The 23,741-nt window shown below is 40.5% G+C and overlaps 1 protein-coding gene across 1 annotated transcript; it reads right to left on the bottom strand.

Moving 5' to 3' along the window:
• Positions 1-20,682: 20,682 nt before the first annotated feature.
• On the bottom strand, positions 20,683-21,849 carry si:dkey-77f5.3 (uncharacterized protein LOC326903 homolog). Its single transcript, XM_050067627.1, is given in 2 exon segments — positions 20,683-21,474; positions 21,599-21,849. Coding segments are annotated over 2 exon segments (957 nt in total). The 5' UTR covers positions 21,775-21,849; the 3' UTR covers positions 20,683-20,693.
• Positions 21,850-23,741: the final 1,892 nt, after the last annotated feature.

Genomic DNA, 23,741 nt, shown 5'->3' on the forward strand with positions numbered 1-23,741 from the left:
GAGTTTTTCCTTATCCGCTGCGAGGGTCATAAGGACAGAGGGATGTCGTATGCTGTAAAGCCCTGTGAGGCAAATTCTGATTTGTGATATTGGGCTTTATAAATAAAATTGATTGATTGATTGATTGATTGATCAATTGCACTGCAAAGTAGCAGTGAAGGTAGTGGTCCTGACAATTTGGTGTCCAATCAAGCTGAAGCTGAAAACACTAATTCACAATCAGAAGGATTTGGTCCTTCAGTAGGTGTTTCTGAAAGTCTGGAACCCAGTCAGAGTGATGTAGATTCACCAGTAGAAGGAAACAGTAATTCTGATCAAACAGATGAACTTTGTGATCTAGATTCAGATTTTGGATACAATGCATATGTTTTAACTAACTCTGAACAAGACTCAGAATCTGCACAGGAAGATGAAGTGACCCTCCAAGAAAAGCTTGCGTCCTGGGCTTCAACAAGTAAATGTGGAAGTAGAAAGCTTAATGAACTTAGTATTTTGCGGGACGAAGGTTTACCACTACCAAAGGATTCCAGGACATTACTTGGAACACCATGTTCCATACCGACTGAGGAAAAGTGAGGTGGACAGTACATTTATCTCGGGATTACATCCTCTGTTGTGAATATTATCAAACAGAATACTGCGTTTTTCGACAATTCAAACTCTGTGGACTTAGTGGTGAACATTGACGGAATTAATCTTTTCAAGGCGTCTCCTTCCCAGTTGTGGCCAATTATCTGTACTTTCAGTGATTTTGAACCTTTTGTTGTGGCACTGTATTATGGCACCTCTAAACCTGACTCTGTTGATGATTATCTTGCGGACTTTTTAGCAGAATACACACAACTACAGGAAAACAAAATAGTTGTGAATGGCAAAGAAATTAATGTTCAGATAAAAGCATTGGTTTGTGATGCCCCTGCTAGAGCATTTGTGAAATGCATCAAAGGGCACACTGGATATTACAGCTGTGAAAGATGCATTGTAAAGGGAGAGTATAAAAACAAAAGAGTTGTGTATTTGGGAGAGTACCCTTTAAGGACAGATGTAGCATTTGCCAATGGGCTTTATAATGACCACCAGCTTGGGGTATCCCCTTTACTTAATGTGGGGATAAAATGTGTCACAGGTTTCCCACTAGACTACATGCATCTAGTGTGTCTTGGTGTTGTGAAAAGACTGCTGTGCTTCTTTAAAAAAGGACCACCTGAATGTAGACTGTCACAAGGTCAATTGCATGAGATTTCAACTCTTCTTGTCTCTCTGTCTGGGAAACTTCCTAGTGAATTTGCTCGCCAACCAAGATCCCTAATGGAGTTAAATTGGTGGAAAGCCACAGAGTTCAGACAATTTGTCCTATACACTGGACCTGTTGTGTTAAAAAAGGTATTGTACAAGGATGTGTATGACCACTTTCTCTGCCTAATGGTAGCCCTATCAATACTTCTGGACTCATGTGAGAGAAGGCGTGTTGCTTACATGGACTTTGCAGCTTTCCTGGTCTATAATGTCCATAGTTTGAAACATCTGGCAGATGACTGTAGGAATTACCAGTGCTCTCTCAATGACATATGTGCATTTCCATTTGAGAATCATCTGCAAGTTCTCAAGAGATTGGTGAGAAATGCCAATAATCCAATCAGTCAAGTGGCAAAGAGACTCATTGAACAAGAGAGGGCAGGGGGGTGCCCAAAAGAGACAGGCAAGAAGAGTTGGCATTTTGTTGCTGAAAATGAGAGAAATGGGTGCTTTCTCTTGCACAACGAAGACTTTGCCTTTGTTAAAGAAAAACGAGATGGCAGTTTGTTGTGTGACATAATATCTCAAAACAGCCTGGAAAGTTTTTATACTGTGCCTTGCGACTCCAAGCTCATTAATGTGGTGTTTGTTAGAAACTTGGACAGAGTATGGAAACACCGCAGGCTTCTTGACGTGTCTGATATTGAACGTAAAGTGGCTTGTCTGCCATATCGTTCAGGATATGTGCTTATGCCTTTACTTCATCGATTTGAGCGAAAAGTATAAAAAGAAAATAACTTCTAGAAGGAATTTTGACTGTTTTTTTACCCAAAGGGGAATTTTAACTGGGGTCCCCCACTCAAACACTTAGAAAAGGAGTTGGGGCAATACATTATTTGGTTTGATGGTGCTATTGTGAGAATATATACCACACAAACTCTCTCTGGCAGGGCTACGGTTCGCTATATATTTTGTATGCATGTTAATTTTAGTTCATAGGATGGCTTGGGTTCGTGCAGCTTGGAAAGAAAGGGACCGCGAAGAAGAAGGTGTGGTGCCAGCAAGCTGGGTTGACATCGACAAAAAGTTAGTCTTTTGGCCGAATGTTGTAAATGCAGCCAAGTTCATCAATGAGCGCCGCAAGCCAACTGATGGATGGAAACGGTTTACTCTGGTCAAAGTGAAGCTCAGATCTGGTATGTACAGTCAGTAAATACGTACACTTTGACTTGAATAACATGCCATGTCAATGTTTTGCATTGATAACCTTTTTGGTTTGGCAATGTTTCATAGATGATTACCAACAATGTGAAAGCTGGGACCAAACAAGTGGTGCAGAAACAGAAGGAGGAGCACAGTGCACCAGAAGAAAAAATAAAAAAATGCGACATGAAGACTTCGATTATGAGGAAGGGAATTGTGCTGTGCCTATTTAAGTAAATATTGCATATGCTAAACATTTGATTATATGTCTACTTCTTTAACACCATCTATTCTCTTTAAATTACACAATAAGTATCAGGGCCTGAAATTTGCTGCGGGATTGTGGGTATCGTGCATAATTTAACCAATTCCCGCAAATCTCACACTCATAATGCGGGAAATTCCCGCACACATTTCAAACCAGCCAACTACTGGTACACACTACAGGAGTGCTGCATTAGACAGTCTGACTTAAATGACACACACGTCTTTGTTTGTATAGTTAGGTAGCCTACTGTACTGAATAAAGTTAGATGTTATAAAACACACACGCTGCTACAGCTGTGCAGCACCACATCTGTTGCGCTCTGGTTCAGCCATCGGTGCTCAGATGTTGGTTAGATCTCTTCCAATATTGAACTCTTTTTATACAACATCCAGCCAAACACCAGGTTAAAGAGAGAGGAACAGAGCTCCTCTGACAGCTCCTCCGTGCAACAAGCAGAGTCGTCCTTTTTTGTTTTGTTTTTTAGCGGCGCCGTCTTTACAGGTGAAGAACACGCACATGTCCACCTGATTTTAACACAGGGTTTTCCTGCCTATCTAAGGTGATTTTGGCCGCCAACTAAATGGTTACAGCGCCCATGGGGGGCGATCAGATGCAGCGCCTTGCACCAACTCACTGTTTAAAAGGAGAAGGAAGCCCGTATGTGGACATCACCTCCGAGATGTAGAATGAGTTTTATAGAAGAGAAACACACAGGTCAGGACCGCTGACTTACATAATCAGAACAGACATGTCCTGTGATTATCAGCCTTGTTTCATATTTAATAGAGGAGGGACAATATCTGAAAGTACAACTGTCAAGCCAGGGAAAACCCTGTAACACTGAGTTTGCAAACTGAGTATTATACCTCAGCATGTGACAAATAAAACTTTTAACTGCTGTGTAGTTGCAGCATCATTTACATCTGAAGCATAACATATAATATAGATATTTGGACTCTGGAAGAAATAGAGCAAGGAGACTAGAGAGAAGAGGGAGCCACTAAAACAAATTACTGTAGACACAGATGCAGCTCCAAAAGACGACCACTCAGAGGAGAAGGGGAAAGAGAAGAGAACAGCAATGTAGTGCAGAGAATACTGTTTTAAGTTGAAGGAGAGCGACAAAATGTAATTTCAGGTAACAGGACATATACGACCTGTAGTCCCCCCCAACAAAGTAAAATCCCCCCCCATGTGAAGCCCTTAGGGGGGGGAATTCCCCCCACTTTTGGAAAATGAATTTCAGGCCCTGAGTATCAATAACACAGTGTATCATATTGCTGCTTAATCATCAATGCTAGCATCATACACAGGCATATCGTAAGTCTACTGACAGTTTTAGTTTTCTATTTAAAGTTTTTTCACTTTAATCCCTCCCTTCCCTCCCCCGGACATTTGTCTCTCAATTAGGTGCTCGTGGTGGCAGCTTTGTGGAGCCTGAACACATGGTAGAATCACCTGATTTGTTTGCAGATAATGATCATGCCATCAGTGATGAAGGTAAGTTAAACTGCCTTGTGACAGGAGTGATGTTGATAGGAATATTGAAGCAACTTTTAAATTTGAGGATTTGGTGACAGCCAGCAGATTTTAAATAAATCAAGCTTTACAATATAGAACTTTTCAAAAAACGGCATCATTAGATAAGATTTTCATGACTTTTTTTTACAGACTATATTCCAGAGCCAGAGAGCCAAGGTAGTCCAAAAAGGTGCAGCTCCAATCCAGTGGCAAAACATGGATCTGCTCCTAGAAAAAGTAGAAAAGAGCCTACACTTCCAGCTGCACCACAGAAAGTGCGACCTCTCCACCAATCTCCACCAAGTTCGGAAGATGACGACACTGCACACTTCACATCAAGGAAAACCCCTTCCTGTCCACCGAAAACAAAAGGTTTGTGTACAGTTCTATTTCATTATGGCCTTTCTTTTTTGATAGTTGGGCTGATTTTTGACCTGATTTGTTTGAAGATGATGATGATGACCATGCCATCAGTGATGATGAACCTGAGATCAGGGATGATGATCATGCCATCAGTGATGAAGGCAAGTTAAACTGCCTTGTGACAAGAGTGATGTTGATAGAAATATAGAAGAACTTCTAAATTTTAGGATTTGGTGACAGCCAGCAGCTTTTAAATTAATCAAAGTTCACTTACATAGCTTTACAATATAGAATTTAAAAAACAGCATCATTTGATAAGATTTTCATGACTTTTTTTTTACAGACTATATTCCAGAGCCAGAGAGCCAAGGTAGTCCGAAAAGGTGCAGCTCCAATCCAGTGGCAAAACATGGATCTGCTCCTAGAAAACATAGAAAAGAGCCTACACTTCCGTCTGTTCAACAGAAAGTGCGACCTCTCCACCAATCTCCACCAAGTTCGGAAGATGAAGTCACTGCACCTTTCACATCAAAGAAAACCCCTTCCTGTCCACCGAAAAAAAAAGGTTTGTGTACAGTTCTATTTCATTATGGCCTTTCTTTTTTGATAGTTTGGGCTAGTTCATAGAAATATAATGATTCTATTAAGTAGTTCTGCTTGATGTGTTTGACCAGAACGAGCACTTAACTGTGTCCAAACAATGTTTACAAACATTTTTTTTTACATTTTGGAGGTTATTTCTATAGAAGAAGCAACAGCATATAATTTCACCTTCTCATGAAGGCATGTCTCAAGGGTCCATGTGGTGGTTAGGTGGGGGGGAGGGGCCTGGAGAGCGTGGATGGAGCGGGGAGACACTGGGTTTATGGAGGGAGCCTCAAACACAAACAGAGGAGAACAGGAAATAAAGAGCTCTTTTGGGAAGAAGCCCTTACCCAATTAGGAAAAAATATGGCTGTTTTCTCTCGTTGAAAATACTCCAATAAACAGCTCTCACAGCCACATCTTTGTGTATTCGTGAACAATATAAAAATATATATATATATATATATATATACACACACACACACACATACATATATATACACACACACACACGTATATATATATATATATATATACACAACCAGTCAAAAGGTTTAGAATACCCCAATTTTTCAAGTTTGTGATCCTCTTTTTACTTTCTATTTATACATATCAGTAGTCACTTTTGACCAGTGTGCAATAAGATTGATCAATACAGAACTACAATATGATTTTTTTGTCAAAAAGGAGAAAAATATGTACCATGATACAAATGACTATGAACAACAGTTGACACAGAGTCATGGACCCATGCAGATAGAATCATGACCTGGCTCAGTTTATTTTTTTGGCAAGTGTTAAGTTGCTAAGGTAAGGTGTTGATGATTCTAGTTATGATTGTCTTTCTTTCAATGCTTTTAGGATTTCATAGAAAGGTTATGGAGCTGCTTGTAGAGATCCGTGATGGGTTAAAGGACTTAAAGATTGCCCATCAAACAGAAGACACTGTTTATGACCAGGCTACAACCCTCGAGGAGCTTGAACACCTGGAGGAGTCCCTCAAATCGACGGAGGAAAGGCAGAAATCCTCTAGCACATCTTTACCGAATGCCTTGGAAACCAATCCGGATACAATGGCAAATTATCAGGGATCACACAGTTTTGTTTTGTTTTTTAATCTCTGACATTTACATTCAGTTGTAGCACCTACATTGAATTTAGATGTTAGAGACGTATTGGTAAGAAGAAATCTGGCAATATTAGACTACAGTAGTGATACCAACGTAATGAATTTTTTCTCAAATGTGCACTGTTGAAATCACCTTGTAACAGACAACAGTCATGGAATATACTGAACTCTAAACTTGCTCTTGTTTTTGTACACTGATTTCCTCCAATTTCAGATCCAACACTTGTCCATGGTTGGAGGAGGGACATCAACAAAAAACAACGTCTTAGATCTTAGATCTTAGACAAGTAGGTTTTTTTTTCATATCATTGTCAGTTGTCTGTTATTAAGGAAGAATTGATTGAACCGGAATTGACAAAACAATACACAGACACCAGGACAAAGTGTAAAACCAGTGTTATACACATCAGTGTTGTTGATCAACTAGGGCTGGATGACATAGAAAAAAAGCATATTGATATTGAAAAATTCATATTGATCAATATCGTTAATTAACAAAAAAATTTTAAAATATTTTAAGTACGGCACCGGCCATCTTACCAGGGGTTAAAGCAAAATAAAATCTTCTGACTGAATTTTTTTCCAGGCCAGGGCAATGTGTCTATTCTAAATATGAAAAGAAAATCAAACCACTTTTAATTTCTGCTCATTCATTTTTCGTTTTGACCAGGAAATCTAAAAGTTATTTAAATTAATTTCAATTCAATTATTACTTCAATTCAAATAACACGTTTTTTGTGGATTAAATTTAAGCATTCTTCTTAGTTTTTTACTCTGGTAGATTTTATTGCACTTACAGTAACATAACGAGTGTAGCTCACCTCCAGTTTTCACCTGGATCACTGTCTCTGTGTGACATACAGCTCTTTAAAACAGATCATAATGTTGCTGCTGCATTCTAAACATCAGAGTGTTTCAGATTGAGAGGTTTGAGGTGGAGCTGCAGGGTTGGGTGGAGGTGTGTGAAAGTTTATTTGTGCTGTTGAACGTAACCGCTGTGAAACAATCATTAAGTAACGTGATATTGATCTTATTCACCAGCTTCTTACTGTCATCGCTCCCTCTCTTCATCAGCTCTAACTCACTCCACCACAGCTAACATTGTCTTGTAGCTGCTCTCTGACGGAGCGGCTCTGTCTTCCATTCAGTGTTTTGAACTTTTATAAACAACAGCAAGGAGGAGTAAAGTAGTAGTCTTCCCGCATTGAATGTACTGTCTGAGAGCAAAAGAGAGCGTCACTGTCTCTCTCACACACTGAATCTGTTAGCTGCTCCTCTCCTCCGTATCAGCGGGGCACCTGAGTGCTGTGTGACAGACAGCGATGTTGTCTGACTCTTTAGTTTAGATACAGTTATGGCCTGCTTGTTTCCAGCACCATTTTCACCATATAGGGCTGTCAAAATTAACGCGTTAACCTGGGATGATTAATTTCTGGAACAATTTTTATTAATGCAATTGGCACATGTGCATAACGACCCGCCTCGTATCCCACAACTCATTGATGACGGTAACTACAGTGTATTTCAGTAGCCTGCCTCTTCCCCCAAACAAACACAGTCTGTGTGTGTGTGTGTGTGTGTGTGTGTGTGTGTGTGTGTGTGTGTGTGTGTCGAGGCTCTGCTCCGGGGAAGGAGCAGCTAATGTTAGCTTCCGCTGCTGTCACTCCTCTCGCCGCTCTGAGAGTCTGTTTAATGCAGGAATAGTTATTAATAGTTACAATAGTTATTCCTCATCACTGTTGTGTATAAAAGGTCCGGACATATGGGGGACAGAGCTGTCAGTAAGCGGTTACAGGACACCGTTGTGTTAGCTGTGGTGACAAATTCAACAGCACAAATAAACAGCAGCAGCATTATTCTGCTTTGGTTGGTTTAGTTTTAAAAAGTCTTAATGAGAGATCTTCTTTATTTCATCTGTGCAAAAAATCAACTCTGATCCTGATCCACTGCTAAGTCATCTGGAAGTCTTTATTGATAAGCAAAGACAGTTTAGTTATTTGAAAAAAAAAACACAGTATTAGAAAAAGATAATTACTGAAAAATGTCAAGATCTAACAGTTTTGTTTTCCTCAGTAATTAACTAGTTGAATTTAAAAAGACTGCTTTGTGGCTGTGTCGTCATCACTCAACCAACCATCAACCAACTACAGTCACAAGTTAAATTAGTAAAGTACAATCATTATTATTATTATTTTTATTTATTTATTTATTTTTATATATAAATATAATCTCTTAATTTTGCTCTGAGTGCACCAGAATGATGCATTTGACTTTAACATGTACAATATTATCTTCCAGGGGAGCATGCCATCCAATGACCTTATTCTGTCCAGATTCTGTGGGAAACACTGGATCACTTGATTTATTATATCAAATTATAAGTGTGTTGTTCTACTGTTGGTCTATTGGTGCTATTGGCAACATGTTATGAATCATAATCATAATCATAATTAAAATAACTATCATAATACAAGTTTGCGTACCCCCCTTGCATGTCATGTTCACCTTTTTCATGTCCACCTTTAAAGTTTATTATTTTCAATCCTTACCTGTTTGCATCCCTGTATTTAGGAATGTTGATTAATTTTGATTAATCCACAGCTACCCTGTGATTGATTAGATTAAAAATTTTAATCGTTTGACAGCCCCACTATTTGACAGCCCTACTATTTATTTAATGTTTTTCTATCGAACTTTTTATCGACCTGTTTTTTTTTTCTTATTGAACCACGCGTCTGTCGATCGATACATATTGTCATATTGAATTATCGCTTAACATGTGCAACATGAGATGCAGTGCAACAAAAATTAAATGTATTTTTCAGATTTTTTAACATAATTTGTATGCTTAACATTTCTTATTTTAGTAGTAAATCGTACTTGCTTAATGTTCCCCAGAGGTACCATCTGACTTCCTACTGACCTGTCATTATCAGCTGGCTGGACCGGGACCCTGTCAAACTGGTTCCTGGCCAGGAATCACTTAAAAAATTGATTGGTGTCATTGGTGTAGACAGATGATGTGCCGACTTGTGCTGCACTGACAATGGCTTCTGTATAATTGTATTCAAATTCCCTTTAGTACCTACAGGTTGATGACCCAAAACCTACAGGCACAATACAATTTGTGTGGAAGGGGACCTCAAAGGAAGCGTTCGTTTGAGAAGCTCCGCCTCTACTCTGTTGTAATAGGTAAAAAAGCACATCTATACTATAGTGCTCCAAATCTCTGTCTGTCACTCTGTGTCTGTAACACTGTGTCATATTTCTTCAACCACTCGACGGATTGAGATGAGACATGGTGGATATGTCTCGTGCCTGCACGAGATGATTGTTTGCCAGTAATGGTGGTTTGGCTTCGCCAGCAGGCTCCAGCGGGTATATTGACTAGTTGAACAGAAACAGCTCTGTCACTCTTTCAGCACATAAACAAACGCAAGCAAAGCTAATTCTCATGGTGAAAAATATTACCAAACCTCAATCCCATTTTTTGTAGATTATATTTAGAAAGTTACACTTGGTTTTGAAAAGTAAGTAGCTTATATATCAGCTGTTTTGTTGCAGTCGCAACTAGTTGTGTAGGTGTGAACTGAGCTTTAGAGCATCTGCAGCTGAATATTTTCACTGCTTTCTACAGCCAATCTTATTTCATGTCTTACAGATAGTGTCCAGAGGAGCACGCCTGACTCAGAAATGAACATTCGTCGGTTGATCGGCGAGCACCTGAAATTTGCCCCAGATAGGCAAAAAGTCGGCAGACAGAAGGTGGATGACGGGAGTGAGGAGCCGTTAAGCTCCTGTTAAGCTGTTAAGCTAGTTTAGCTGCTGTTTGAAAAGTTTGTTTTGTTGTTTGCTTGAATATTTGAATTGTTTGATTTACTTTCATTTTTCATTTTAATGCCAGGAAGAAGGGGGATGACGGGAGTTAGGAACTGTAATATACTGTAAAATTGTAAATAGTTAAAGGGAACTTCGGCCATTTTTGACCCCTATATCATTTTCCTAAGGGTGACCCAATGGGGGAAGCAAAAATCTGATGAATCCGACCAAACCGGAGTTGCACCGTGGCTACCCGGCGCCTCAAGATAGCTACAACGCTAACCTATGGGGGCAAACATTTTAACATTGGGCCTCTAAACACACTCAGAAAACCATTTCAAGACCTGTGGCACATGACTTGGGTCAAAAATGGCCGGAGTTCTCCTTTAAGCTACTGTTTAAAAGGTTTGTTTTAGTCTAGATGCCATTTGTTTGCTTGGATATTTGAATTGTTTTTTACTTTCATTTGAATGTGTCTTCTCTTTAATTTTAATGTTAATTTTTATTTATTTAAAGAGAGATCAATTTTGTATATGCATGTTTGCACTTTATTTTATATATGGTAACAAGTTTTTTTGTTCTTTACATTTAATAAATGTTGGTTACCGATTTTTGTTTTTAAACTTTTTTCTAGACTTTGAAATTGGAGGCTGATTTCAACCCAACATTAAATTTTGATGTCAAGCCAACGAGGACTCTTAAGCTCAATTTGATATATATATATATATATATATATATATATATGTATGTATACACTAAAACAATTGTATTCAACGTGAGAGTCCAAACATAATCCAAGATCTCTGTAACACAGGAGGTTAATGTAATGTCAACGTTGGGATATGACGTAAATATGATTTTCATACACAACCATAATGCAATGGTCATCCAACATTAGAGTCTAACTAAAATCCAATGTGTATTTAGCGTTGGTGCTTGACGTCAAGCCAACGTTAAGTTTTAACGTAAACCCAATTTTCAAATCCATATCATAATCCAATGGTAATCCAACGTTGGAGTACAACGTTGTTCTAATGTTGCATCAACGTCAAGTGTCAGCTGGGTACAGATACAATATACAACTCAACTATCTATAACATAACCTACAAAACTAAATTAATGTGTAACGTGTAACACACTTCAATAACTTAAATATCTATGATATAAATCGAACCATGGACCTTAACTTGCGTGCAAGTGAAGTAAAAGACCGTTTAAGAAAAACTTTAACTTTTTTTTATGCTTTTTATCCTAATGTTTTTTTGTTTTGTTTTTTTAAATATGCACTTACCTGTTTCGGGACTTGGAGATACAATCCCAAAACACTATCTACAGAAACACTAACCAGGGAGGTTGCATATGTATTTAACAGAACACATGGTTAACAATATCACCTTAGGCCCCGTTCATGCAGACTCTAAGAGATATTGAACCCCATGCAAACTATGACATTAAGTAGCTCCTGAACTTGGAGATACAATTCCAAAAACTATCTACAGAAACACTAAACAGGGAGGTTGCATATGTATTTAACAGAATACATGGTTAACAATATCACCATAGGCCCCGTTCATGCAGACTCTAAGAGATATTGAACCCCATGCAAACTATGACATTGAGTAGCACTATCTGTGTTGTTTACAGTAGGCTCCCTAAGTAAAGGCTCTATGTGCAGTTTAGTATGTTATATTTGCATGTATTAGTGTAGCATCTCAGCGTCCTATGATTTCCTGGTCAGTTAGGCCCCGTTTTCATGCAGAAAATCATCCTAGTAATCGGTTGGGTTGTCTACATACAAGTGCTTCTTCAGTATATACTTAGGCCCCGTTCATGCAGGCTCTAAGTTAATATTCAACAATTTATAGGTATATCAGACATTGGAGTTAGTTTGAGACAACACATGTACATGATTTGCAGCAGACATTGAAATTTACTTTGGCCCCTTTCATGCAGGCTCAAAGTAACATTTACAGTGTTGTCCAAAGAGAGATACGCTCTGTACTTGCCATGTTCCATGTTCTAAGTCTGAAAACTACAAAAAGGTGTTGGCCACAGTCTGGCCAACAGGTAAAAATTCTAGTGTTTCCTCTATAATTGTACAGGCGTGGCGGGCTGCCAGGCTAATGAAAACCCCTGCCAGGCCAAAAAATATTTTTTGAATGCCAAAACTAATGCCAAATATCCATTCATTCAGAAATCAATAGCGTTTGGGAAGCGTATGTTAGCATATCTCCTTTTAAAGCGACTGCAAAGGCAAATCTATGATATGCTCTAAATTATGTTATAAATTATTTGGGATCTAATGTACATATAGTAAACATCTAATAGGTCAATAGTCAAGATAACTAGCAGACTACTGGGGTAGTTTATATAAAGATCAAAAGTTTCACAACTTTTCCTTAATCTCCATAAAAATGGATTAGTTTGGTGAGTTTTTTGCGGACTACCTTGCCTTCTTTTACTTTATCTGTCTCCCGCCTTGCTATATGATTTAGCCGAATTTTGCAGTACCACGCGGAAGCCATCTTCACCAGAACATGGACATGGTTAGCTTAAACACACATGTCAAACATGTGGCTGTGCAGCTGTAGGAAGAGATTCTTCTCTGAACAATCAGAAAGAACCTGGGTGACAGTGGCTGCTGTTGTTCCTCTTCCTCGTGGAGCCTTTCCCCCATTGGTTGTTAGAAGCTGCTGGAAGCATCTTTCAGTAGCTTGGCAAACTGTGGTGATGCCAGGTGATGGTTTCTGTAGGCCACCTCTGTCCTTCAAAGTCAGGAATCGATGCACCAAGTCATCTGATGTCAGTGCTTGTGAGCAAGGCATGCAAGTAAGCTTCTGTTTCATCTTTTTTACAATGAAGCCTGTGATGTATGAGATTGCTGCCTCCTTGTACTCAGACAGATTGTCAACATCTGGAAGGTCAGAGACGGTGTCATCGTCAGGCACAAGCACTTCCACAGGCTCCACATCCACCGTGCGTGCGATGTTCACAGTCACAGGTGTTGAGTCCAGTGCGTGCGATGTTCACAGTCACAGGTGTTGAGTCCAGGATGGTTGTGTTGTCACGAAGGAGACAGTTGCCTGTGCCCTTTTTCACTTGGTGCCTTACAAGGAGGCGCTTGTATGCTCCTCGAAACTGCCTTACATTGGGGTTGTTGTTGTAACCTCCACGAGCTCTGATTGCAGAGAAGAACAGCTCCAAGTGGTCCTGACTGAGTTTGTAGGTCAGAAGGTATCAGCATGGGGCAGTTGGCTGCTCTACCAGGTCTTCGTAGATGCCCATCACACTCCTGCAACAAGCTATGAAACCATAGATGGGTGTCTTCTTCTGTGTGGAGTGCATATGTACAAGTCTATTGTCTCTCCCTTTCATTTTGAGCCCACGGAGAAGTGACTCTGTTTCTTCTAAAATACTCCTTAGCACGGAGTTTAGTTGCTGGCTTGATGGGTGCTCTGGGTCCTTTTCCAAGTGGGTTGCGGCTTGATGGGTGCTCTGGGTCCTTTTCCAAGTGGGTTGCGGCTGTTTAGGACATCAAAGGCTGCATCAATTGTGCGCAGGAACTGAACTGTGGCTGCAGATCCACTGAACTGGGGGTACTTTAGCTCCTGATCACAATACTCAATGGCAGCAGCCACACTGCTGCTGAAGAGCTGGGCTGCAAGATGGACCTTCATTTTCTGATTTTGCCACTGAATGTGCGCCATTCTTAGTTTGTTGCCGAGGCGCAGGCCTTCCTTCTCCTGAAGCTTGTGGAGCTCCCCAATATACTGCCACCTGATCTGCTGACCATCTTCTCTTACCAGAACCTCAACTGTTGAGTACACATTCCTAAGAAGCTTGAGCATGTGACATGGATCCAAGAGCACATGGACTTTTGTGTGTGATCCTCGGGATGGAGAAAGTAAGATCTCATGATCATTGCAAAGTTTTGGGAGGGTCCATCACATGTCAAGGAGACAACCCTTACTCCGTTGGCATGAAGCCTAACAAGGCTCTCTCGGATGATGTTTGCTCTCTCTACTCCCGTCATGCTGTTGATAAGAAAGTAGGCAATGGGGATCTTCAAAGACTCATTGATTGCAACAACCATTAGGACCAATGCTTGTGTTGCCACAACGTTTCCATTTCACCAGCACCGATGTCAAGATAGCCACAAATTTGGTCCCCACCAAACTCAGTCTGCTTATGAAAGTACATTTCATCCATCATCAATGAGCAAACTGTGTCTTTTCCTTCTTTCTTCTGTTCAGCAGCATGACTTTTTAAAGCTGTGAATGAAGCAACAGTAAATCCCGGATCTGCAGAGATGCTACTGTACCATTTTCGTATGGTCTGAGGATGAGGTAAAGCCAACTGAAAATTCTCTCTGACGTACTCATAGGCCTTTGGAGAGGCCTTTGGAGTGTAGTGTAGTAGCGAATTGCTTCAATTTTTCAGAAAACACTGACTTTTTCTTCTTTTGTATTCTCTGAAAGATGTCTTGTGGAATGTCATCAAGACCGTCAAGAAGAGAGGCACACTAGGTTGAAATTAGAAGTTTCTTCTGAAGCACTTTGATCAGACCTTTCAAGGAAGAAACTCCTGCCTTCAGTCTCCTTGTCCGCTGGCTTTGCAACCTCAACCTTTTGCGAGCTGCACATAGCTTTTCCCATAGTGCAGAGGCTTTCCTTTTAAGTGTTCTTGGAGACTCTGAAACAATATAGCCGTGATCACTCAGAGAGCAATTAGGCTGCTGGGTTGACATGCTGTAAGAGTGATCTGATGCTGAGTCTGCCTGTTTTCCACTCAGATTGTCTTGCTGAAAGCTGCTACCCAAACCAACATCGTCACACACATTCACTGTCAGAGCAATGTCATCATGCGAGACATCATGAGCAACAAAGGCCCATTCAGGTGTGTCTTCCATCATAATGACATTGCTTTGATTGGCAGCAAGATTGTTGGCACAACTCCCATTGTCTTCATCTGCAACCTCCTCGATGATGTTTACAGCATAAACAGGGCTGTCACTTACCTCCTCACTTACCAAGCTTTTTCGTCCTGGCTGATCCTCTTTGCCATTGGGGAAAGAGAAAATGGTAGGCACGGCAGTGTCTTTAAGGCATGTCCTTCCTAATAATAATAATAATAATTACATGAAACATGAAAAATGATCTTATTGCTGAGTAAGTGGCTGTCAGTCATAAAATAGTTTTGTGTTTAAGTTCTGTAGATATTCCACTTTATATTTGAATGTGATTTTAAATTTAACAGTGTACTACCAAGGCAACTGGAGTATGAATGTANAATATCCACCTGTCATCATGCAGTGTTGTAGTGTAAGTGTTGTAAGCTACTTTGCACAATTAATATAAATATGAGGAGCATTAAACTCTAATTAAATTGGCTGTGTCTTGACCTGCCAGTGTACTAGCATGATTCTACACTGTTTTTGAGCCATTAGGTCACATGACCTGGAAGCTATTGAGCTAGAATGCTATTTTTTAATAAAATAAATTAATATTAAATGTGAGGAGTATTAAACTTGAATTAAATTGACTGTGTCTTAACCTACCAGTGGAGTAATATAATCCTCCACTGTTTTGATCCATTAGGTCACATGACCTGGAAGCTATTGAGCTTAAATGCCTTTTTGTATTAAAATAAATTAATATTAAATTTGAGGAGCATTAAACTCTGATTAAATGGGCTTTTTCTTGACCTGCCAGGGTACTAACATGACCCTACACTGTTTTTAAGCTATTAGCTTAGCTTAGCTATGGAAGCTATTGAGTGAAAAAGCTATTTTTTAATAAAATTAAATAATATTAAATAAGAGGAGCATCAAACTCTAATTAATTTGGTTGTGTCTTGACCTGCCAGTGTACTAACATGACCCTATAGTGATTTTTAGACATTAGGTCACATGACCTGGAAGCTATTTAGCTAAAATGCTATTTTTTAATAAAATAAATTAATATAAAATATGAGGAGCATTAAACTCTAATTAAATTGGCTGTGTCTTAACCTGCCATTGTACTAACATGATCCTACACTGATTTTGAGCTATTAGGTCACATGACCTGGAAGCTATTGAGCTAAAATGCTATTTTTTAATAAAATAAATTAATATTAATTGTGAGGAGTATTAAACTTGAATTAAATTGGCTGTGTCTTAACCTGCCATTGTACTGACATGATCCTACACTGACTTTGAGCCATTAAGTCACATGACCTGGAATCTATTGAGCTAAAATACTAATTTTTAATAAAATAAATTAATATGAAATATGAGGAGCATTAAACTCTAATTAAATTGGCTGTGTCTTGACCTGCCAGTGTACTGACATGATGCTACAGTAGGAGCCACTCAAAAGTTCCCCTTCCCAGCCAGCTGTCAGCTGGCTGCCTGTCGAATCCCAGCCAAATCCCAGCCAAGTTCCAGCTGGCTGCCAGCCAGCTGTCGTGCTAGCTCTACCCCACCTCCCTCTCCTATTTTAATTCTAGACACGCCCACTCATTCAATTGCAGGGTATCACCATGAGATGGTGCCTCTCTCACAAAAAAACGGCCTGCAGTCATTCAGTTTATCAAACGTGGAAGCGTATCGTTTCTATAGCAACGACTCGTTTCAGGGGTAACTGTCTGCCTTTCTGAAACCTTGCCTCTTCCAACGTTAACTTCCATTATTCGGATTGGCGATCCTTCACCTTTTTTTTCACAAGTCCCACCATTACGAAAATTCCTGCCTTTGTTATTGGAAATGTCGGCCCTTCCTCTTTTTTCTAAAGGATCTGCCAGTCCGAAGTTTGGATATTGTGGAATATGGCACAGCTACAGTGCTGCAGTGCAGACATTTCAGTCGCACACTGCGTGCGTCAGCAGCGGGCAGCAGTATAGAACTGGGCTTTTACTGATGCACTTTCTGAAGGCTATTTACTTGATTAGACTTCTATTTTCGTTAGGATATTTTTTTTTATAATTGTTTTCAGGTAATCAGTGAGATCACATCTTCAAAAAATGTCTGAAAGGAAAATAACCGAAAAGGTGTAATACTGAAGATTTCGTTTGTTTACAAGTTATTTTGAATTTGAAAACCTGTTTTGTTGACCTTTTTGTAATAAATACGGGGCCCGGCAGTGGCCGTGAGAGGAAAAAATATACATCATGCGCACGTTTTAATTAATTTGAATCCTCATTCATTCATTCAGTCATTCACTCTGCACTTGCTGCTTTGCATGGGATTATTGTCAGCAAAAGGCAATTAACGAGGATATTGAGAGTTTTAGAGGATATTCTGTTTGTAAAACTGTGTTTAATATCTTATATTATTTGTGTTCTTGTGAAGAAACCCCGCTGGCTCTGCTGCGCCTTCCCAGTTGAATTACGCTTGGCACAGGCGCTCGGATGCGCGTAAAAACCCCATGAATGAAGCAGCAGTCCTGTCCTTGTGTCCTGTGCACTGATGTCTAACGTTTAACGTTTGTTGAGCCGTCATCACGTTTAATTGGCACAGCTCTGACAGCCGAAATACACCGGGTACCGGCGCTACAAGTCAGTCGGCGGAGTGGTGCGTTTTTTTTCTTTTGAAAACTTTTTAATTTCAACTGAGGGTGCAAAAATAATAAATTGATGGTAGCCTACTGCATGCTTTTGCACACTCGCAGAACCGTGGAGCTATTCCTCAAACAAATTGGTGAGGTGATCCTCTTTTTTCCTTTCTTTTCTCTCTTCTCTCTGTCCAAAACTGTCATTGCGCCCCACGTGACCAGCTGACTTTGCTACGAGCTGATTGGCAGTTGAAACAGGCGACTTGCCTTATGATCTAAAACCAGCCACTGGCGACTGCATGAAAGGCATCTGTCAATAAGTCTCTTCAACGTCTTGAATAGAATCTTGTACAGTAGCCTAACTGTATAGATCTGGTCAATACACAGTAGGCCCTACGTTAAGACTTTACTTGTAGACTGAATAATAAGAGATTATAATCACAACTTTACAGGATTTGACAAGTAGCCGAAGTTTTCACATACAGTACAAAGCCCCCTCTGTTTTGACGGCGGACAGTCTAGTCAAAATAAAAAAAAATAAAGCGGCCCAGCGCAGTTGTTTTTGCTATTTTGGGCAAGAGAATAAAAACAATTATTAAAGGGGATGCTGAGCAGTAAGATCCGTTGTGTTATTAAAAGGGATAATGCACTTTCAGCCGCAAACTACGCTAACAGGCAGGGTCCCCTCTGGTTTACACGTATTGAATGTTGTCGGCTCATGTCGGCTGCCGGAATGTGCGCGCTGTGAGCTGCCCTTCCCCCTCCAACGCCAGTGATTTAGCGTAACTATGCCATACCCTAACCTTTTGTCTGTGTTTGCGTACTCGGTTATTTGGAATGCGGGGAGAGAGAGAAGACATTTCTACACTGAGTTCACAAAGAATGAACGGCCACTGATAGCACCTTGAATTGCACTTCATTTGCACCCGCAGTTTGCTCCATCTTAACGTCCTATTCACAAAGGATATGATATACCAGCACAAACACGCCCACAAAGTTTGGCAGCTAAGTGCAGTTTGCCCCTGATTTGCCCCTGATTGCAATAAGCCACATGGCAAAGTATAAATGCTGGCTTTGCGCCAAGAACACCGTGGCAGAACAATGGCAGACTTTGTTTGGCAAAGTACTGAATACTCATGTACCTCATACCCTCATGTAGTGATGTCTGCGAGTCAGTCTAACAGTGTCGGATGGGTTGAGGCTGTGGATTTGACCAAGTTTGACCAGTTTGCACCAGCTTTCTAAAGACGTTATTTACTTCACTCAAGCTGCGTGTGGCTATTAGCGCTGGTGTTAGTGAATTAGACGTTGTTTATCAGTGAGGCTGATTTGCATAGAAATGGGCAATTTTTCCACCAAATATATGCATATTACCTCATTTAAATACGTGCAAATAACACCGGAGCACTGAGACGCAATCTGCTTGGCAGCGCAGTTAGTGGAGCATTTCACCCTCTGCGCGTGCTTTGTGAATTAGACGGTATCTTTTTGCTCCGGCCGCAAAAGCCACGCAATCCTTTTGTGAATTCGGCCCTGAGTCTTTTAAGGCTATATGGACTTTTTCGATGATTTTGTGATTTGTCATTTCGTTTATTCGTTTATTAACTTAATTATTCTGATATTGTAAAATAAACACATTTAATTTTTGAAGTGACTTGACGAGACATTCTTGAATGTGTGTTGGAGACAAGTGTCCCTGGCTTTCATGGATAAAAAGCCGACACACTAACATACAGCAGGAATTCACTGAATTAAGTTTTATGTTGGATGAAAAGGATTGCAAATGGAGGTAAAAGCAGTTTGCATAAACCACCAAAGATAATGAAAGATGAGGAGGTAACCTTTTAACCACTGGAATTTTTGAACAATGCAAGCCAAGTACCCTTATTGTTTCAACAGGTGAGCTCACACACGGCATTACAGGCATTTTGAGTGAGGAATTGAACACTCAATCGTTGCTACATTGTGACTCATCTAAACAAGTTCTCTCTGTATAGAGTGCCGAAGTCACGCCCCTTTCCGGTGAAGCTCATGGGACCTTAGATCGGAAAAAATATGAATGGCAGTGAATGAGGAGAGAAATATTATCTTTTGTTCCCGTTTGAGTTGTGACATGAAATCCAAATATGTCGTTAATGAATTTAAAACATAAATTTTAAGGTCAAGAACGTCATACTTTGTGGTAAAACTGTTGAGATATAAGCTTTTTAATTAGAAAGACTCGAGTACACAGAAGGAGGTCGCGTATGTGACGTCATAGCTTTCGCTCGCTTCCTGCAGCTTGGCCTCCCCGCTGAAATTCCACTTTTTTATGATTAATCGATTTATGAATGAAGATGTCTGTGTGTTTTGTGCCAGGTTGCAGTCACTCCAAGCTGCAGGAAGCGAGCGAAAGCTGTGACGTCACATACGCGACCGCCTCCTGTGTAGTTTTTCTAATTATGTTTTTTTCAAAAGCTTATATATCAACAGTTTTACCACAAAGTATGACTTTCTTGACTTTAAAATTTATGTTTTAAATTCATTAACAACATATTTGGATTTCCTGTCACAACTCAAACGGGACCAAAAGATAATATTTCTCTCCTCATTCACTGCCATTCATATTTTTTCTGATCTAAGGTCCCATGAGCTTCACCGGAAGGGCCGTGACTTCGGCACTCTATGCCTTCACTCTAACATGTCAATGAAAACAATAATTTACAAAAGTAGATAATACCTTGGGTAATTAAAAAGTTTAGCTTTGTTGCAATATTATTGTACTACTGTTTTTATGATTCTGACACATTTTTGCTTTTACTCCTTACATTACATTTTTACACAAATGAAGAAAGAAAAGAAGTTGAACTGAATCAATAGGCTACTTCTTTGAATATGAATATTATTATTATTTAAAATAATAAATAGGCTTAGCAATATTATATAAAATTATTGTAATATATAGCCTATTTTAAAATATTACTTCCCACAATGTAACCGAAAGAAAGAAAGACAGTAAGAGGTTTTTTGCCATATTTTTATTGAGACAAATGGTGTATCATTTTCCACTATGCCCTCCGTTGTTCCTGATAATCAGACTAGTGACTTTAGCTAAACCACTAATAAGTCTGTTGCAGAACTTCTCTGTCAATCTTGTCCTCCAAAACACCTGTATGGCCTGGACAAGCTCCTGTTTTGTGCCTGGCTTTGCCTCTTTGTGGATGTAGTCTTTCATGGAGTGCCAAATGAGCTCAATTGGATTTAAGTCCGGTGACTCCGCTGGAGTTTTCACCCAGTTGATGCCCTCAGATGCAATGCAAGCTGCAGCAGCTGTGTGCTTTGGATCATTGTCTTGGAAAAAGCGATGATCCGACCCAAAATATTTCCTGATGTATGGTGCGGCGAATTCTTTAATGATGGACTCCTCAAAGTAGGTCCTGTCCATTATTCCATCGAAGATGACCATCGGACCTGCTCCTCGCCGGGAAATCATTCCCCATACATGAAGCTTCAACAGGTGTTATGGTTGCGGTTTGGCAACAAAGTGATCCTTTCTGTGGAAACCAGTGCAACCACCGTCCGTGAAAAGTACATTATGCCAAGTCTCCCCAGACGCCTTCCACTGAGAAGCTTGCTGCAGCCTTGCATCTTTGTTGCGCTTCTTTAGCATTGGGCAGAAACGGGTCTTGCTGAATGTCCATCCCAACCTCCCGCGAGCGCGGCGTATACTCGTCAGGCTCACTTGAACACCAAAATCTGCCTCGATTTTCTGCTGTACAGCTCGGGCGATCATTTCGTCGTTGGTCTTGGTCATGTCGTTGATAGCAGTAAGGATATTGCTGTGAAAATTGAGGGGATAAAAATTAGACTAAAACCCACAATTTGGCTGCAGGTCTCACATTCAGCTTTTTAAATGTTGCTATTTTAATGCATTTACATTCCCTTATTGAGTTGGTTACTTACTTCTGCATTTTTCTAGGACACAGGCGTCGGGGTGGTTTCTCCTTGTAGTGTTTCCTGACAGCTCTCAGTGAAACGTTGATGCCCCGGCATGCCAAACTTTCCCTTATCTCCTGTGTTGTTTTTCCGCTTCCTCGCATCACACGGATCTGCTGGGAGCTCTCTCTGCTGATCATCATTTTTGTTGTTGCCAATAGCCTACTGTAGCACAGTGGTGATCAAGTGTGGTTGAAAAGGTAATTCAACTTTGATGGCGAGGGGGAGCCAGATGGCAGCATGTGATTGGCTAACCACAGCTGGAGGCTACCTGGCCAATAAGATTTCTCTAAATCAGTAACAAAATCCCTGTTTACTGATATATACGTAGGCTTGCAAGGTGATTTTACTATTTTTCTGCACATTGCTTTGGATACATAGCAACTGTAGTAAATTCTTTGGACCATGGAGACAAGCAGTTTTTACCCCGCTACACGGACTGTGAGACCTAAACGTCTGTTATCACAGGTAAGTTACAATATGCAACTTTCTCCTACCGTTCAGTCGAGCTGGAGTCTACAGTATGTTATTCTAAACTTTAAGTTGTGACGCAATTTTAATTGAGATGTTCCTTTATAGGCGACGCAGCCCTTGCAGCAAGCCGCTAAGAGGCCACGGACCTCGGCTACATCTGGGATGACGCCAGCAGCAAGGACCAAAGTGCGCCTTGTAAAAAAGAAAGCGGTAAGTTTTTTTTTTTGTTTTTTTTGTTATTTGAGCTGAGGTGTAGAATATATGGCTCGGGCTTTTAGTCTCGTTTTTCTTTTCTTGTTATGAATTGACACTCATGTTTATCATTTTCCTATAGGCTACCACTGTTGACTCATTTGGCGGCAGCTTCTCTGGCAGTGTTGGAGGTTTTTATGAGGCAGAGATCCGGAGTCTCAAAAAGCAGCTGGCAGAGATTGAGACGCAATGGTGCAGCAACACAGACGTCACTGCCCTGAATGAAGCACTGGATAGCGCGCATCAGCGTCTCGACCAGATGCAAGCTGCCATTCAAGAGCTGGACGTACGTCTCAAACGGCTCGAGAATCCCCCACCAGCATTACCACGGCAGGAGCGGCTGGTTGCCACCCCATGTGTCAGACGTCATCTGACGTTTAACGCACCACTGCCCACCCCCCCTAACACCAGCCGTTGCTACCCCAAATCCAGTCCCAGCAACCCCACGGACCCCAGCTCCATCCTTGCTGGACATCACACTGAGAGGCCTTTCTGCTGAGCGGGAGGAGGACTTTTACAAGCAGTGCCACCAGCGAGGACAGTACCGGCCTGATCTGTATGCTGCCAATGTATTCATGGCTCTGACGCCGTTTGAGGAGTACCAGTGCTGGGGGAAGAGGGTGAATTGGAGTGGTTCAAATGGAAAAACGGCATTGCCTGACAATCTTAAAAAAAGCGTCCACCACCACGCGACACAGCGCTTTCCCGATCTGTCCAGGGAGCAGTGGCACAGGATCCGAGACCGCATCAATGAGAGACTGAGGAGCCCCAGAAAGCTTGACCGAGAGTCACAGCGCCTGGGCTTTCGTTGATGGTGTAGCCTAATTGTGTAGCCTAATTGTGTTTGCACCTTCAATAAAAACACGCAAATGGCAAAAAAAACAACCTCTACTGTCTTTCTTATTACATTTTGGGGACATTTTACACAGCTGCGCATTGCAGCTGTGTAAAATGTCATACAAAAATAAATATAAATTCCAATAGAATAAGCTTGCCTGATTTACTGAAAATAATTATACATTAACGAAAAAAATAATAGCCTAACGAAAATATAAGTCAGTCAAGTGTGTTTGAGATCATCATGCACAAAGATCAGTTTGACGCCTTGAACAAATTTAATTCATTTTCGGACATTAAACATGAGAAGATTATTTCAAATGGGCATTCTCATTTCGTAGAGGACTCAGCTTAAGCATTAATGAGTGTTACACGCCAGTAATATAAAGTTATTTACGTGTTTTGTGGTTAATTATACCGTGGATCCTTTCGCTCCTCCCATGAAATCCGTGCGTCCTGCATACAGCGGCGCACGGGACCGATGAGCAGCCTTCGTTTCCTGTCAGATTGCGTGCGACTCGTTCATCCAAACTTGGTCGGGATTTGT

This window comes from Epinephelus moara, chromosome 17 (assembly GCF_006386435.1).
Source record: "Epinephelus moara isolate mb chromosome 17, YSFRI_EMoa_1.0, whole genome shotgun sequence".
In the NCBI taxonomy this organism is placed as follows: Eukaryota; Metazoa; Chordata; class Actinopteri; order Perciformes; family Serranidae; genus Epinephelus; species Epinephelus moara.